Source organism: Lethenteron reissneri, chromosome 59 (assembly GCF_015708825.2).
Source record: "Lethenteron reissneri isolate LAM-NWPU_2019-01 chromosome 59, ASM1570882v1, whole genome shotgun sequence".
Lineage (NCBI taxonomy): Eukaryota > Metazoa > Chordata > Hyperoartia > Petromyzontiformes > Petromyzontidae > Lethenteron > Lethenteron reissneri.
The window spans coordinates 5,596,152-5,612,220 of NC_083837.1; the positions used below are offsets into that span (position 1 = coordinate 5,596,152).

Genomic DNA, 16,069 nt, shown 5'->3' on the forward strand with positions numbered 1-16,069 from the left:
AAAACGAGATTACAGATTAAGTCAAAATTACAGGTAAGGGAAACGCAGAAGAGAGGAGAGAGGGCAGCACTGGTGTCACAACAACGCCGCCGACGACGACGACCCGCAGGGGCGCAGCCGGGGCAGGACTAACGAGGAGTCCCAGGGCATCCTGAGTGGGCTGGGAGTGGACAGCACATTTGGGATTACATTGTGAAACTGACATGAGATTAGGAACTTCACAGATAAGGTCTATACATTGATGGATTAAATGGTATTTCTTTTCAGAAAATTAAACCTTCCCATAGAATTAAGAATTACACTGCCTTGATTACGATGTAACTTTTTTTCAAGTATGGCTGCATGTGTGAAGTCACTTAAGCAACAGCTGGTGACAAAGTCACGTGCAGTAGTTAGTCGAAGAAAGAATAAGAATTAAAGTGTAACCCACTTGTATTGTTATAATCTGCCGAAGAGAGAAAAACTATTTTGTTACCACCTCATGATTATTTGTCGATGAAATCGTCATGTGTGCAGGTGCCAGGTGGATAATTACATTGTCGGATCGTGGGGTGGAAGGCCCTTCATCCAGCAGTGGAGTGACCATGGCTCTCGATGACGATATCTCGTTTCGCTCCCCGCCCACGTCCACCTTTTCCCCACGTTAGCGGACGAGCACGACGAGCTGTCCGTGTATCTACGTCACCTCATCGACAGCTCGGGGCCCAAGTCGCGCCTGCCACCCACAGCCGGCGGCAAGGCCGGGCCGCAGAGGTTCCGCGCCGCCGCATACACGATGCGCGACATCGTCAGCCTGGTGTCGCACGCCCGCGGTCTCGACGTGCCCAGTGAGAATCGCCACGGTCCCCTTGGTGCTACCGATTTCTGCGAACGTGTTGCTCGGCCAAGGGTCAGCAACCGAAATAACAGGAAGAGGCGTTTTAGTTCGAATATGGGGGGGGGGGGGGGGGACACACCCCTCAATATTTCAAGAGCCGCAATGCATGTGATTGAACACGAGACAGTCCTTAATAAATAACGTCACGAAGCAGTCACGAAGCAGTCCTTGAAGAGCCGCATATATGGCTCCGGAGCCACAGGTTGCTGACCCCTGGTGAGGACTACTCGGCCTACCAGACTTTCGTCTCATCCACACTGTGTGCTGCTGCCACCACACTGCAGTTTACAACATCACACTCACCCACTCGTCACACCGCAGGTCACACCAATTTTTGTTCTGCTTCGTCCCTCGTACTGCTGCACTTGGGAATTCCCTCCCGTCCCTCTTCCAAAGCTATCATCATAACCTTGTTCCTTTTCAAGAAACGTACTACCTCTTATCTACTACACCTTCAGTTGGGCCGTTTGCTACTCGCCACTTGGCATTGTTGGGGCTGTGCTGAGCAACCGAAAGCTTTAGGTTTTTTTACAAGCAATTGCAGGTGTGCACTAAGGGTTCTCTTATTGAGTTGCTGAATTGAATACTTGGTCATTTGTCTAGTGAGTCAATCAGCAGGCTGCAAGATATCGGGCTGGCATGGAAAGAGTATGTCAAAGTGCCCTCCTAGAGGGGCTGTCTGGAGTCCCTCCAGTGGAGGACCCCACCAAATGTTATTGTTTGAAATCTGTCAGGCACTGAGGGACAACACACATAAGTGCTTCTTGTTTTTTTTAAGTATTCAAACTTAATGGCCAGATTGTAATAAAGAAATTGTAGTTTTCAAATGCCCTCTTGTGTTGCTTGTCCCAATGCAGATGTGTCGATGTACCTGCCCACGAATGTGCTTGTTGGACCCAGAGCAACGCCAAACCTTGTGGAGGTTCCACCACCGGCACAGGATGAGAAGGTGAGTGAGTGTGCCCATCTCATCGGGGTGGCGCAGTGGTAACGCTCGTGCCTCATAGCAAGAAGGCCTGGGTTCGATTCCAGACTTGGGTGCCTTTCTACGTGAAATGTGTATGTTCTCCCCTTGTGCTTGCATGGGTCTCCTCTGGGTTCTCTGGTTTGTTTCCACAGCTATAAAAAAAAACCATTAATAGTAACTGGTGTTTGCCAAACATTGCAGTGCTGAAAAATTACCTACAAATAATTCAATTGGGATTATACACTGCAGAAACATTGCTCCCCTGCTGCGAAAACTTGGCAGGACCCTCCTGAAAACGAGTCCTGAGACTCTGCGAGACCTTCCTGGGTAAACAAGCGATATAATAATCTTGTGCCTTGCATATCAGCCAATCATTCCATGTGCCAGTTTGTGAATGTAAAATACAACGATAAAGTGTAGGCTGATGTTCGGCAAAATTTTCGTAACAAATATCGGCGACTCGTTAGCGCTCGGAGATGAGCTGAGCAAGTAGGCCTGCGTGTCGTATGCCGTGCCCATGGACAGGAGGCCCTGCACCACGTGCGAGGCACCATCGAGATGCCGCGCGACGCGCACGGCAGCATCGACGTGCAGGCGCTTGTGGAACAGCTCAAGGAGTGCCCCAGCCTGCACGACCAAGTGGACATCCTCTACATCCTCTTCGTGGTCAAGTGAGGAGCGCCCTCCCCCCACCCCCGTAATGTTCTCTTCGCACACAGTGGAATGGGGTCACTCCTTGTCATACTCCCCGTTCGCTCTCTCTCACTTAAGAGAGTCGTCCTCGATTCAAAGCATGGCTGTCTGTGTTGCTAGCCTGAGCCGGTTGTATGCATGTGTGAATATTGAACTTCTTTCGCACCGTACGTAGCCACCATGTTAATTGGAGATGCGGGCGAAGGACAACAAACTCAACACAAAAAAGCAGTTCTTAAGAAATGAGTTTTCAATCTAGATTTAAAAGTCCCTATTTGTGTGTGTGCTTTTTTATGGATTATTATTTCAATTCAAATTTTAGAAGAGCTCAATGTTTCGGGTGGTTAAGAGCTCAGAGCACTGTCTAGCACCGTTGAAATCTAGGCTGTTGTCTGCAATTAAAACTGAAATTTAAGTTTAATGAGATTATGGCTGCACAAAAAAAACGACCACGTTAGATTTTGTAATGCATGTCATCCCAATTGAGTGATTTGCAAGTCATTTTTCAGTATCAGGATGTTTCATGGCCAGTTCCGGTTACAATGCATGTTTTTTTTTCCTATGGGAGGAGGGTTCATTAAAATATAAACCAATTGATTTGTGATTGTGATGGTTTTAAAAGCCAGATCAAGTTTTAAGGCCCAGCGTATTTCCATATACAGTTACATTATTTATCATCTGAATACAGGGTATCAAAATGATGCATGCATCAGCCATTTAAAAATCATTGGCCTAGCATTTGTTGTAAAGTGATAGCCTTTGAGAATTACTTACCTGTAATCTTGACTTAATTTATGTCGTTTTTTTTTTCATTTCATAGTCAAAGGACAAACACATTGGGAACATTTGCCTTGAACAAGTGGATCGTTGGACATACTATGGTGTACATCACTTGCAGATATGAAGCACCATCTGTATGATAAATGTTATGATGTTTGATAAACAACTTTCAGAACGGGGGGAGAACATACAAACTCCACACAGAAAGGTACCCGAGTTGGGAATCCAAATCTGGACTTTTTTTGCCGCGAGACACGAGTGTTACCACTGCGCCGCCACCCTGCAAACAAAACTGTGACCGATAAACGTGACCTGAGGTTTGACGCCTCGTTCACGTGGCACGTTTCCTGGCGTCTCTGCTGCAGGGGTGCGGATTGGGACACGCGCATCTCGGGCCACGACGGCACAACCGTGCGGGACCTGCTGAGCGAGGTCTATCGCAAGGCTGGATCCAGCCAGCAGTGGGCGCTCATCCGGTACATCTCGGGCATGTTGCGCAAGAAGGTGGAGGTCCTCGCTGAGGTAGGGGAGAACCGGCGACCCAGACTCGACTTCTGAACTAAAACTTGATTTATATAGCGCCATTCATGCGAGACCTCACAGCGCTTTACGTAAAACAACACAACCCTTCGCAAACCCTGAAAAATCAAGCTAAAAAGGATAACAGGAAAAAAGGCAAAAAAAATAGGCAGACAGATAAGCAAGCAAAAAAAAATCAGTTTTTAAGATGGGACATGAAAGGCTCAACCAACTCATAGTCCCTATTGTTCTGGGGAAGAGCGTTGTTCCACAGACACGGGGCCTGGCTGCTGAGGGCTCTTGCCTAGTTACCGCAGACTCGTCCTAGTCACACACAGGTGCATGGATTCTGTGGTGTAACTCCCGATTGCCCCCTTAAGTGACCTTTTTGTGAACCATGGAGTTTTAATAAATATTTTGGCGGCGACGAGGCCTAGCGGTGACAGGGCCTACCGGTGGCACGTTCGCTGCTTGTTGCCGAGGTTCACGGAATCCCTGTGCGCTGCGTCGTATTCATTACAACGTTGTGTCTCCATCCCTGTATTCAGGCCGCGACAGACTTGCTGTCTCATCAGAAGCAGCTGACGGTTGGACTCCCTCCTGAGCCACGGGAGAAGACAATCACGACGTATGAACTGGTTTTCCCCCCTTGAGTGCCGAGTTAATCTGCTGCGGCAGGCCATTACCTCCTCTCCCTTGCCCCTTCACTACTCTCTCACTCACCCCTGGTGTGGTACACCAGAAGTGGTGAGACAAAGGTGGCTGGGCATGTGTAATGCTGCCTATGCTACCACTTATTATCATTGTAAAAAGATGAAGGCGCATCCCTGCAAGTGCTTGCTCATGCCACTGCTGGGAGAAGGGCCTCCACTGGAAATAGCTCTACAGAGCCCTTCTAGAGGTCATTTGGCCTACTCTTCTGTATGCATGTATGTTGATTTTATTTCGCGCCGTACTTAGTCAACCATGCTAATAATTTACCACAGTTCACCCCACCACAGGGACCCGCCAATTGTGACTTGCTGTGGTGTACCCATTTATATTAAGTGGGTGAACAGAGGCTGGTGGTATCCAAGAGGCTTGCACCATTGTTTCAGTTGCCACGCTAGCAGATAGAATCAAACCGGCAACCTCGAGATTCCAAGTCCAGTATGCTGACCATTATACCACGACAGCATCTTTTCTTGTGATGTACTGATCTCAACATAATTATTTTGGTGATAGTTGTGTCGGTAGCGGTGCCCAAGCACAAATAACCTTACGTGACAAATCTGACGAATTGGTTGTCTCAGGTGATGGTGGGTTTAACGACACATTTATATTTATGCAATCTAACCCAAAAATCCTCTTATGGATAATATTGGTCGTGAAAACCTACTACATGTTAAACCAAATATCAACTTGTTAGTCAATTACACTGCCTGATGTACTCTGAAGATGAGCCATTGCCGCCGGAGACGTCGCCTATTGTGTTGTTTTCCTATTAAGCCCACAGTGTTACTGACCAACATGTTAAGAGTTTTCTTTTTTAATCTCAGTAGTAGAAGTGCTGCCTTACAGCACTTGCCCTGATGGTTGGGAATGCTAAATTGGCGATTTTGTGTTTGTGTTAGTGAGAGTGTGTATAGGGCCTCAAGGTGCACATGGCCTGGCGCAAACGTCGTGGTGACGTCACTGCCACTTAGTGGCGAATGGCGGTTGTTATTGTGTGTATGTTGAGTTCTGTGTCCATTCCACAGGCCTCTCCCTCCCGATGAATTCACAAAGCTGATATACGAGGCGTGCGGTCAAGACATCAGCATCGCCGTCCTCACCCAGGTACTGATATCGGCTCACTCCTGTCCTGCTGCCTCTCTCTTGTGCTGCCGTTATTTTAGAATCACATTGCTCACCCAACAAAAACAATAATAAAAATCGACATCCAACACATTCTGTAAATTATGACAAAAACCCATCAAGCCAGAACAAGTGAACACACAAGTTGTATTCGCAGCCAATATGATTCACAATTTAGGTTTTGGTTGGGCCATATCATCTGGCCATGGCATTCTTCGTTAGTGCCAAGGCTGCCGTGTTTTAACACAACAATGGCAAGGAGGCTATTTAAAATGTAACTTGCCCGGCGGTGGTGGCTATGCACACCTGTAATCCAGTGCTGTGAAGGCGATGGTTGGTGGATCACACAAATGCTGTGAAACTCCCTTCTCATCATCGGTATTGTCGAGGTGTCATACCCTAGGTTGCCAGGAATAGGTGGTACAGCAAAATGTGAATTAAATCTGTATGGGATAGTGTTGCCACCTCTCATTTGTGGGTTTTCCCCAGGTGCTCTGGTTTCCTCCCACATGTAAGCATTCATTAAATGGCTGCTACCATTTTAATAAATAGAAGACCGCAGAGCTTCAGGGGTTCACCAAGTGGGCTGCCTATCCCATTTGTCTGTGGTCCCTCCTCTTGCCTCCGAGTCGTTCTCTATCTTCGGGAGCGAGTGAATATGTGCGGCGGCTTGTTAAACATTTAAATAATTATTGTATCACGAAACCTTCCTCCACCTAACAAAAAAAACTATTATGAATCATAATAATATTGGCTACAAAAATCAATGAGATAAGTTTACTTATTTCGTGGTCAACTATTCAAGCACGAACCAGGGCTCTTGCCTGCTTAACTTCTGAGATCTGGCCAGTTAGAGCGCATTCCTTGTGATTTTGTTCAAGTCCCATGAAGTGATAGTCGATCTATCGTACTCCGGAGGGATGATGGATTCATTCGACATTTTTATTCTTAATGATAGCGGAGCACAGCAGGATACATAATCACCATGGGGGTGTGTGTGTGTTGTGTATGCTGTAGGAGATCATTGTGTACCTGGCGATGTACGTGCGGACTCAGCCCAGCCTCTTTGTGGAAATGCTCCGGCTGAGGATCGGCCTCATCATCCAGGTCATGGCCACGGAGCTCGCTCGCAGCCTCAAGTGCTCCGGTGAGCCGTACACGTCACACCGCCACCACAACTGCGTTAGACCCACCCCCCCTCAATCACCAATTTTAAATCTCGGCTTGTTCGTATAAAAAGTGTGATCGTAACACCACTCTTTCCTCCTCTTAGCCCTTCTCTTGATTTTTACAAAGCTGTCTAAGCCAGTTCATCTTTCAAGTGACTTATTTGTCTAACTATTCAGATAAATTTCCAACCTTTGAGTGTTTATGTCATTCACTTAAGAGTCTGCTTAATAGCTGTGTCCCATTGGTAGAAACTCTTTTCGTAAAGCATATTTCCAAAATAACTCCTCTTCATCAAGTGAAAACCTTTGTCAAATAGAGTGGTGGCACAGTGGTTAGTGGACTAAAATGAATCCGGTGACCCGAGCTCAATTCTCGGCCAAGGCTAACATCAGTGGGGAGTGATATATGAACTGTTCCTAGCTTCTATCATCCCAACGGCAATAATTTGATATCGAGGTGGTTGAGCCAGATGAATATGTCGGGAGTAGCGTAGTGTGATGATGCCGCTTCCTTCGTGTTTGTGAATTGGTCATCGAGTCGTTACCTGTTCCACGATCTGTTCTGGGTGACCACAGTTGCCGTACACTAACTGGAGGGTTATTAACTTTCAATTTCAGGCGCTCCATAAGCAATCCCTAAAATGTAGTATCAGAGTCTTAAAAATAATAATAGGCTTTATCCTTTCTGGTGTAGATACAGGCGTTAAGATGTTCAAACACCAAATAGGCACAAATTACAAGTCATCAAGTCTCCATTAATAACACATACTTGTGGTAAAAAAATCACAGTATCTTGATTCTGGCAAAATGATACCACAGCTATCTCACACAGTTAAATTTCAGTTTTTTTTCCAATTTGTGGCAAGACCTGTTGATAGGAAAGGTCAACAGCGTTTGACCACGGAGTGTCCTTCACTTTTCGTGACTTTCTCGTGTGCAGGAGAGGAGGCCTCCGAGAGCCTCATGAACCTCAGCCCATCCGACATGAAGAATCTCCTGCACCACATCCTGAGTGGCAAGGAGTTTGGCGTAGAGCGCAGCGGTAAGGCCCCTCGTGGTTGAAACATGGACAGGTTCACGTCCCGGTAGGGACACTTGGGAGTCTGTGGCAAGCGCCACTGATGGACGGCTCAGGAGCCATTGTAGAATGTTGATTGAACGGTGCTTTAAATTGTTATTGCCGTTCGACTGCACAACGCACTTGCCCGGCAATTTGGGCGAGTGCGTTGTTGAGTTGGCTCGTGGATCATTAACAAAGCATTGTATTGCATAATTATAGCAGGTTGACTGCATTTTTATTGCAGTCCAATCTGAATTCGTAAGACATCCCGAATTGATAAGAGATTCCAAAGCCTCCGAGACCTAACCGAGAATATTGGTTGTAGTTATGAGCAGCGGGGGTAGTGCAGTGGTAACACTTGTTCCTCACTGCAGGAGGGACCTGGGCTCGATTTTCCAACTTGTGTGCTTTTTTTGTATGGAGTTCATATGGTTAACTGCTATAGAGTCGATAGATACTATTATAGAGTCGGTATATATACGACTATAGAGTCGGGAGATACTACTGCAGAGTCGGTAGATACTGCTGTAAAGTCAGTCTGCTATAGAGTAAGCATATACGGCTATAGAGTCTGCATATACCTTCTATAATCACCCAGGAATGTCCTTAACCCTCGTGACGTCACTCCACATCGACCAGCCCCCCTCATTAATATTCATGAGCAGGTGACATCCTCCAAATGGACATCTCCCCCACCCTCAGTAATCATGAGCGGGTGACGTCGCTCAACATCGAACAGCCCCCCTCATTAATAATCATGAGCAGGTGACGTAACTCCAAATCGAACAGCACCCCTCATTAATAATCATTATAAGGTCACGTCCTCCAAATGGACATTCCCCCCCATTCATTATAATTAGCGGCTGACGTCACTCCTCCCCCCTCCTCGGCGTCAACTTACAACCCTCACTACAAAGGCAGAACCCTCACGTCACGCGATCTCCGTAACGCTCTTGAGATTTTGAAGTAAAAAGAACTTCATGATGAACATGGGATTATAACCTTAAAATGAAATATGTCTGTTTCACCGCGCCCTTACAAATAGCACACGAATGGATGCAATGAATATCACGTCACGGTCTACTTTTCACTTGCAAGTTTCAGATTGACTGCAATACACCCGTCCTTGGACGAGAAAAAGTCTAGTACTACTATAGAGTTAGTAGTTACGACTATAGTCAGTAGATACCACTATAGACTAAATAGATACTATCAAATAGTCAGATATTACTGTAGAGTCAGTAGTTACTACTTTCGTCGGTAGATACTACTACAGACTGTAGATACCACTATAGTCAGTATATACTGCTGCAGAGTCAGTAGATACGACTAGAGTCAGTAGATACTACTATAGAGTCGGTAGATACGACTGTAGGGTCAGTAGGTACTACTACGGTCAGTAGTTACTACTGTAGTGTCAGTAGATACTACTATAAAGTCAGTAGCTACTACTGGGCTCAGTAGATACTACTGTACAGTCAGTAAATACTACTCACTCTATTGTATGTAGGGTGTTTAGGTATATATGCCTACGCTGGAGGGGGGGGGGGGGGTCGACAATTTGCGGAAACCTTTTAGATCAACTATTTACCCCCCACTTTCTATAACTTTGTGGACTTCTGCAAATCTCTTATAGTTTTTTTGATGGACAAATGGACAGATAAACGGCACGCCGGGCTTTCACAATAGCTTAGTATTTGTGTATGTGTAGTGTCACACCGATACGTTGTAACAAGTCACCTGCTTACACTTTATTCACCTGGTCTTGCGCCAGTTATAGGCACTCCTATAACTGTCTGTCCGGTCACATATACTGCACTTCTCCCCGCTCTTATCTATTCTGCACCTCACGTATCCTGCACTCAGCAGCTCTGCTCTCAGCAACTGCGCACACAGCATCTTCGCACTTTAATGAATCTACACACAGCAACTTCGTATTTCCATCGCTACCCTCACCTACGGTCACTCAGACCTGCTTACTCATCTGTCCCGGGCGGGGGGTTCAGCCAACTCCTGCCCGGTGACGGCATGAGAGTTAAGGTCCCGTTGATGGCTGGAGTGGCAGTGGCGAGATGTCTTCACTCTTGGTTCCCGGCAGCAACCCCCTCTCGCTCACACACACTCTTGCTTATATCCCCCTGCTCATCCCGATTCCTCAGGTGCTTTCACTTAAGCTGTCGCTAGGCCGGTGCCAGTAGTCACATTAATCTCTTGTCATGACCCCCCATCTCCCATCTCCTAGGCGCCAACCTCCGGTCACAACGTAGCACCTGTTTGCCCTCCGTTGCACCCGCTTAACTGTGCGCACCGCATATTTCTCTCCTCTACATATGTATATGTTATGTTTTTAAGAGAAGTTTTGAAATATATTTTTCCCCCGGGCAATGCTGGGTACTTCCCGCTAGTAACTAATAAAAACATGCAAAGTAACTGGTATTGGCCAAGCATCCAAATGCTGAAACAATAATAAGAAAAACACTCAATTCAGATTGCACTTGGCAACATTGCCCCCCTCCCGCAGAAAACCTGCTAGTTCCTGAAATAATCTTGAGACTTTGGCAAGGCTTTTCTGGGTGAACAAGCGCAATTGTAACAGCATAATCTTTCATTACTTTTATCCAAGAAGTCTAGTGTCGACCGTGTGCTTGGGACGTACACCCTCCTATGTATGCAGTGCGCTCGGTGCAGTCGTCGGCCGTCTCCAGCCCGGGAATCTCCATCCGAGGGGTGGACCACACAGGCGCCACCAAGACTGAGCGAGCTGGCATCAGCAAGCTGAAGAGCCAGATGAAGCAGGTGGGACCTTTGGCTCGCCGAGCCATTCTTTTTGCACGTGAAACGAGACGTTCCCAGTTGTGAGTGTGCCGTCTGTACTCGAGTGTCCCATAGCAAAGGCAAGAATGCGGAGAGGACGGCGTCGTTGCATCGCTGGGTACGTCGTGAAAACGGTGACAGCAGCGTAGATGATGATGATGCAAACTCTTGTCGGGCCAATGACTTGCATGCTGGATTGGAGAGTTACCGCACAGGGGCGCAGCAGCCACACTTGCGACGTTGCGGGTTGCCGACTAGCGAATGCTCTCCCGGTGGTTATTGGTTGCACTCCACAGATAAGAGCAGTTAGGGATGTGATCCCTGACATGCAATACCCCGGTGTCTACAAACCAAGCTGTGTCTGTGGCAGCAGTTACATTGGGGAAACTAAGCGACATGTCTCGGACCGGGTTTGTGAACATAAGCTAGATCTGAAACACGGTTGGCCCAATACCTCAGACGTGGCTGATCATTATTTTAACGCTGTGGGCATACACGAAATTTATTTTGCCAAGACGAGGGTACTCTGCAAACACACTGGCTATTAGCAAATATTTGTTCATGAAGCCATCCAGATATATCAACACAGACATAATTTCCACCAAGAAGATGGGTACAAACTGAGCAATCATTGGAAGGACGTTATTAACCAATTTAGGTCATCACTGGCTGTGTTGTTCTCTTCACACCTACCTATGTTAGCAGTTATTTTCGAGTTACATTCACTAACACAGCCACCGTTAGCTGTGTTAGTAAATGGCGGTTTGCCATCCTTTTCCACCTCCATGTGGCGATGACTCTTTCCGAGCTCTCTCCGAGCTTACATTTGCAAGCAAATTTCTTACAATGACATGCTCATCTCGCACAATACAGTGGCCACACCTACAGTTTTGTTTGTCAAGATTTCTCCGACCTTCCATTTACATGCAAATTTCATCTCTAGCCCCGCCCACTGACCCTTGGGCTACACCCATCTCAAACCTTTATAACTCCCTGCCTTAGCAGCGCTCCCGCCATATATTGTTTGCTGCCTCAGCAGCTCTCCCGCTATATTTTTCACCTGATGACGATTGCTTGTGTTGCAATCGAAACGTGATATTGTTATTATTATTTTTCTATCTACATGGCTTTACCGAAAGACCCAAAGGATATGAATTCCTGCAGTCACGAAAGCTTTAAGTCAAGATTTATACTATACACTACACTAACATACACTACACTACCATACACTATACACTACTATACACCACACTATTACACTACTATATACTACACTGTCGTTAGGTGATTAGTCGTTGACAGGGGTGGTCGTTAAGAGGGTTTTACTATACACTACTATACACTCCACTCCACTTATTTTCACTACATTTATATACACTATACTACTATACACTACACACTGGGCTCTATGGAGGCCCGTCGTTAAGCCATTAGTCGTTAACAGGGGTTCTATTGTATAACATGCATTGATGCTCTCAGTCCAGTCAGTCGATGACTGATAAAGTTCCCCTGCCTATGATGTCAGGTTTGTTTTTCCACATGTAAGGTGGCTACATTTCAACTGTGAGATTTAAAAAGTATTGATGAGATGCAATGAACTGTACTGCAATGAACAGTGCTCAGTAGCAGGGCGGGTGGGAATAAGAGGCAATGCAAAGAAGTTGCGGAAGCTCTTCTGTGATATGCCCGTCAGCATGGCTGTCACATGCCATGTGTTATATTACCGATGCTGAACAAGCGTGATTGTGATATGAGATCTGCAAATGTTGAATGGTGACTCATAGGTCGAAGGAGACCCATGAGGTTTGATGCTGGTCCAGCCACAGCAGTGGTTGCTGATTCCGGGCATCGGCTTATGAACACAAATGATGGGGAAATGCAAAAAAAACTGCCAATATGCATAGTGTACCGCCTTTTGTGTGCTGAGATGCATTTGCCTGTGGACCGGGTACACGTCAATGCATCTGTGTGTACATTTTTGCGTGTGTAGTTTTGAATGTTGTGCGACTCATTTCATTCCCTCGTGTTTAATTTGGCATTTAACCTTGTTGACGTGTTGTAATTTTCCTCTGTTTCCCTCCCTCCCTCCCAAATCGACATATGAAACCAGTCCACTTGGTTTGGTCAGTCGTTTGCCGGTGGTGATGCCTACTCCCCCCAATCGACGGTAATGGCCTGCTGACCTTTAGCAGGGCAGAGGTCGCGTGGCGTCTCACAGGCACTGCCGCCCCCTTTCTCCCAACCCCCCACCCTCCACACCTCACGTGACCCTGTCTCCTTCCTCACTGGGTTTAACGCTCGCCTGTGCTGCATTTCCATGACCACTTTTACAATGAAATGTTCAAACAACACCGTGCCTCATTGGCAGCGGTTAAAGTAAGATAGTTTTGGAGGTCACTAATTAGAAACCGGAAACATTATTTTATCGTATGTTCCGTTGGAAATCAATGCACACGACTGTGTATATTGAATGGCTTTGGGGGTGTTATGGAAATACCGAGGCCCTGCCATGGAAATGTGGAATATCCATTGCTGGCTCAGGATGACCGATAGAGACAAGTGTTGTGGACTATGCAAGTTAGAGCAGGGTTACTGTAAAGTCCACCAGTTGTCATCTAGACAGCCTAGATATAATGAGTCACAATGGGTTCTGACTAAATTAAAGGACATCAATCCATAATTATATATATTTACTGATCTCCGGATTTGCTTAAATAATAAAGAACATACTATGCGAAGCAGTGAGTATGTATGAGTTGCATTTAAAACACCTTTTAATTGCCAAATTTCTTTGTAGGCTCAAGTGCGTAGTAATTTTTTTAAACAAGATGATGTAATTGTGCTCCGTATGATTGTAAAGTTACTCATGCCAATGCAGCAAACTGTGCGATTGCTGAATTTCACCGCCGTGTTTTTAAAGGTGGCATCACGTGCGTGGGGGTGGAGGTGAACTGTTCGGCGTAACTCTTGACACGAGTTGGTTGGTTGGTAAAGGTTGTTGTTGAGGTTCACTTCAGGTCCGGATTTGAAAATTTGCCACATTTAAGAGGTGTGGAATGGACTCTTCTTTGTCCCACTTTGAAAAAACGTGGGTTGGATCGCTTGTAACTAGCGTACCTGGAGCCTCTAAAATAAGGTGGAGGAGCCTTTAAGGGCTCTCTACGTAATATATGATGTTGTATAATTGTAGGTCATATATGTAAATGCATTTAATAAAAATATAACTGCTGCACAATATTGTTGTGGGCTTTATTAGTAGCCTAACATTTTCCGAGTAGAACTATATCCAGTAGAAACAGATCTCTGATTCAAAATATTTAACCTCATTCATCTTACTGTGTAATCAAGTGACCCTTTTCCACTACCAAATCCGTGCCGAGCCAGCGCGCCGGGGCCCTCCGGGTTCGGGTGGTTCTCAATTGGCTCTTTGCCGTGCCGAGCCACAATCAAACCATGCTGCTCCCTTTTCACAAGATTTCTGATTCTGGCCTGGGGCCAAGTAGGGCCAGGCACTGGGCGAATGACGCACGCAATGTGTGTGACATCAGCCAGTAACAACTCGAACACTGCGTCAACTATATGCGCTTCGACTCGTTCACTGCGTGCGAAGTCAGCGGCAACGCCTCGCGTAGTGGAAAGAAACAACGCGGCGCTTCCTGAGCCACGCCGGGCTGGCTTGGCATGCCCCCGGCACGGTAGTGGAAAAAAAAGGATCGTTCGCATCAGTCGGGGGTCTCTTGTTGCGGGTAAGATTGAATGCAACTCTTTGGGCTCTCACCAAGGTTCACAGAAGTACATTTCATTTGGTTGGATTTCAGTTGGATTCATGATATTTACCTACGTATTCTTCGGCACATTGCGCAGCTGGTCATGTTATAATCCGAGGTGCATTTACATATCCACATTGTGTATGTATACTGTGCGAATGGGGTGGTCAAAAAGTGTGTATCCTTGTAAAACTCTCATCAACCTAATATGTAGAAAACGCCACACATTTGTTAAATAACACTGGCCTGAAAGAAAATGTATAAAAGGTGCGTTTAGAACAATGGCGCTTCTTAATAGATTATAACATAGAAAACTTTAAATAACAATTATTTTAAAGCTATTCTAAGATTATTTTTAGTGCCCCCTCGCTGTGCTACTTGAAATACAGTACAGGGGTAACATTACCACATTAATACATTACAATATAAAGTGGATTTATATAGGGTCCAAATTTGTCCACTTCCCGAAACACAAGCGGTGATTAATTTCAAGGAGAGGCCTACGGCCGATTAACCGCGCGTGCGCCTGATCTCGTCAGATCTCACAAGCTAAGCAGGTTTGTGCCTGGGTGAGAACTTAGGTGGGTGCCCAATACCAAGGCTTGCCAGGTGTTGTGGTCGTGGGGCTGCGACGTGGCCAGGTGTCATCCCCTTATTTTAAAGTGGGTTTAGTTTTGGTACTTCAGTTTCCTGCCATGGGCTAAACACTCGTGAATGGAATTGACTTAACTTCTCTGTGCAGTGAGGCTTTATTGAGGTAAATAATTGGCACTTATTAGTATTCTAAGGATGCATGTACATCCTGTTTTTGCCATTCCACTGCTGGATGAGGGCCGTGAGGGTTATTTGTCCATCATACTTCACCACGCTGGTTAGTGCGGCTTTGGTAGAGGCTTGGGTGTGTCTACACAATGACAATGGATTTTGCACTGACCTCCACTGCCGACAACACCTACTACTGCTTCACCTGCTTTATGCACGGTGGTGGTCACCCATCCAAGCACTATCCAAGCTCATCCATGCTCAGCTTCTGACGTCCGATGGGATCGGGTGCATTCGGCGGTAACGTGCAACAGTGAAACCCGTAGCCCTTTTTGACCACCCCTCCACACATTACCTTGTGCACATATAAACGTATATACCCGTCTCTGGCCATTGACTTCATTGCTTCCGGTGATCGAAGCAGCCGCCGCCATGCGCCAGCTGGAACTAACAGCTTTGCTTTGCAGAGACTTTGCCACTCACCGCCGCGGGGACCGATGAGGACCTTTGGGATTAACAGAAGCCGCGTCGGTCGCTTCTGCAACCCCGTGGGTCTCGAAACGCCCTCCAACCCCCCCCCCCTTCCCCGCCGAGTCACGCCCAACGACTAATGCGTTTGCACATTTTCTGCAGACCAGAAATCCGGTGCGTGTCGCTGAAGCTTATGGACCTGTGTCTTTTGTGCGGAGTAGACGTCGACGTGCGGAAAAGCACCGCCCGCGTACCCGGGTGAAGCTGTGGGTAAATTAGTTTTGTGAATGCCAGTGGGGTGAAGGAATCAAGTGACTGCTGGCGCAGCTTTGAGAGAAACCCAGAAAGGGTGTG

General features: G+C 46.5%; 1 protein-coding gene across 1 annotated transcript in view; it reads left to right on the forward strand.

Annotated features, from left to right (window-relative positions):
• LOC133357689 (phosphorylase b kinase regulatory subunit alpha, liver isoform-like) overlaps positions 1 to 16,069 on the forward strand; it is a 71,653-nt gene that overhangs the window by 43,387 nt on the left and 12,197 nt on the right. The window contains 10 exon segments of the mRNA XM_061575782.1: positions 648 to 827; positions 1,735 to 1,826; positions 2,370 to 2,515; positions 3,683 to 3,839; positions 4,385 to 4,464; positions 5,576 to 5,654; positions 6,690 to 6,819; positions 7,782 to 7,883; positions 10,576 to 10,697; positions 12,826 to 12,882. Of these exon segments, the coding sequence (XP_061431766.1) occupies positions 648 to 827; positions 1,735 to 1,826; positions 2,370 to 2,515; positions 3,683 to 3,839; positions 4,385 to 4,464; positions 5,576 to 5,654; positions 6,690 to 6,819; positions 7,782 to 7,883; positions 10,576 to 10,697; positions 12,826 to 12,882 (1,145 nt within the window).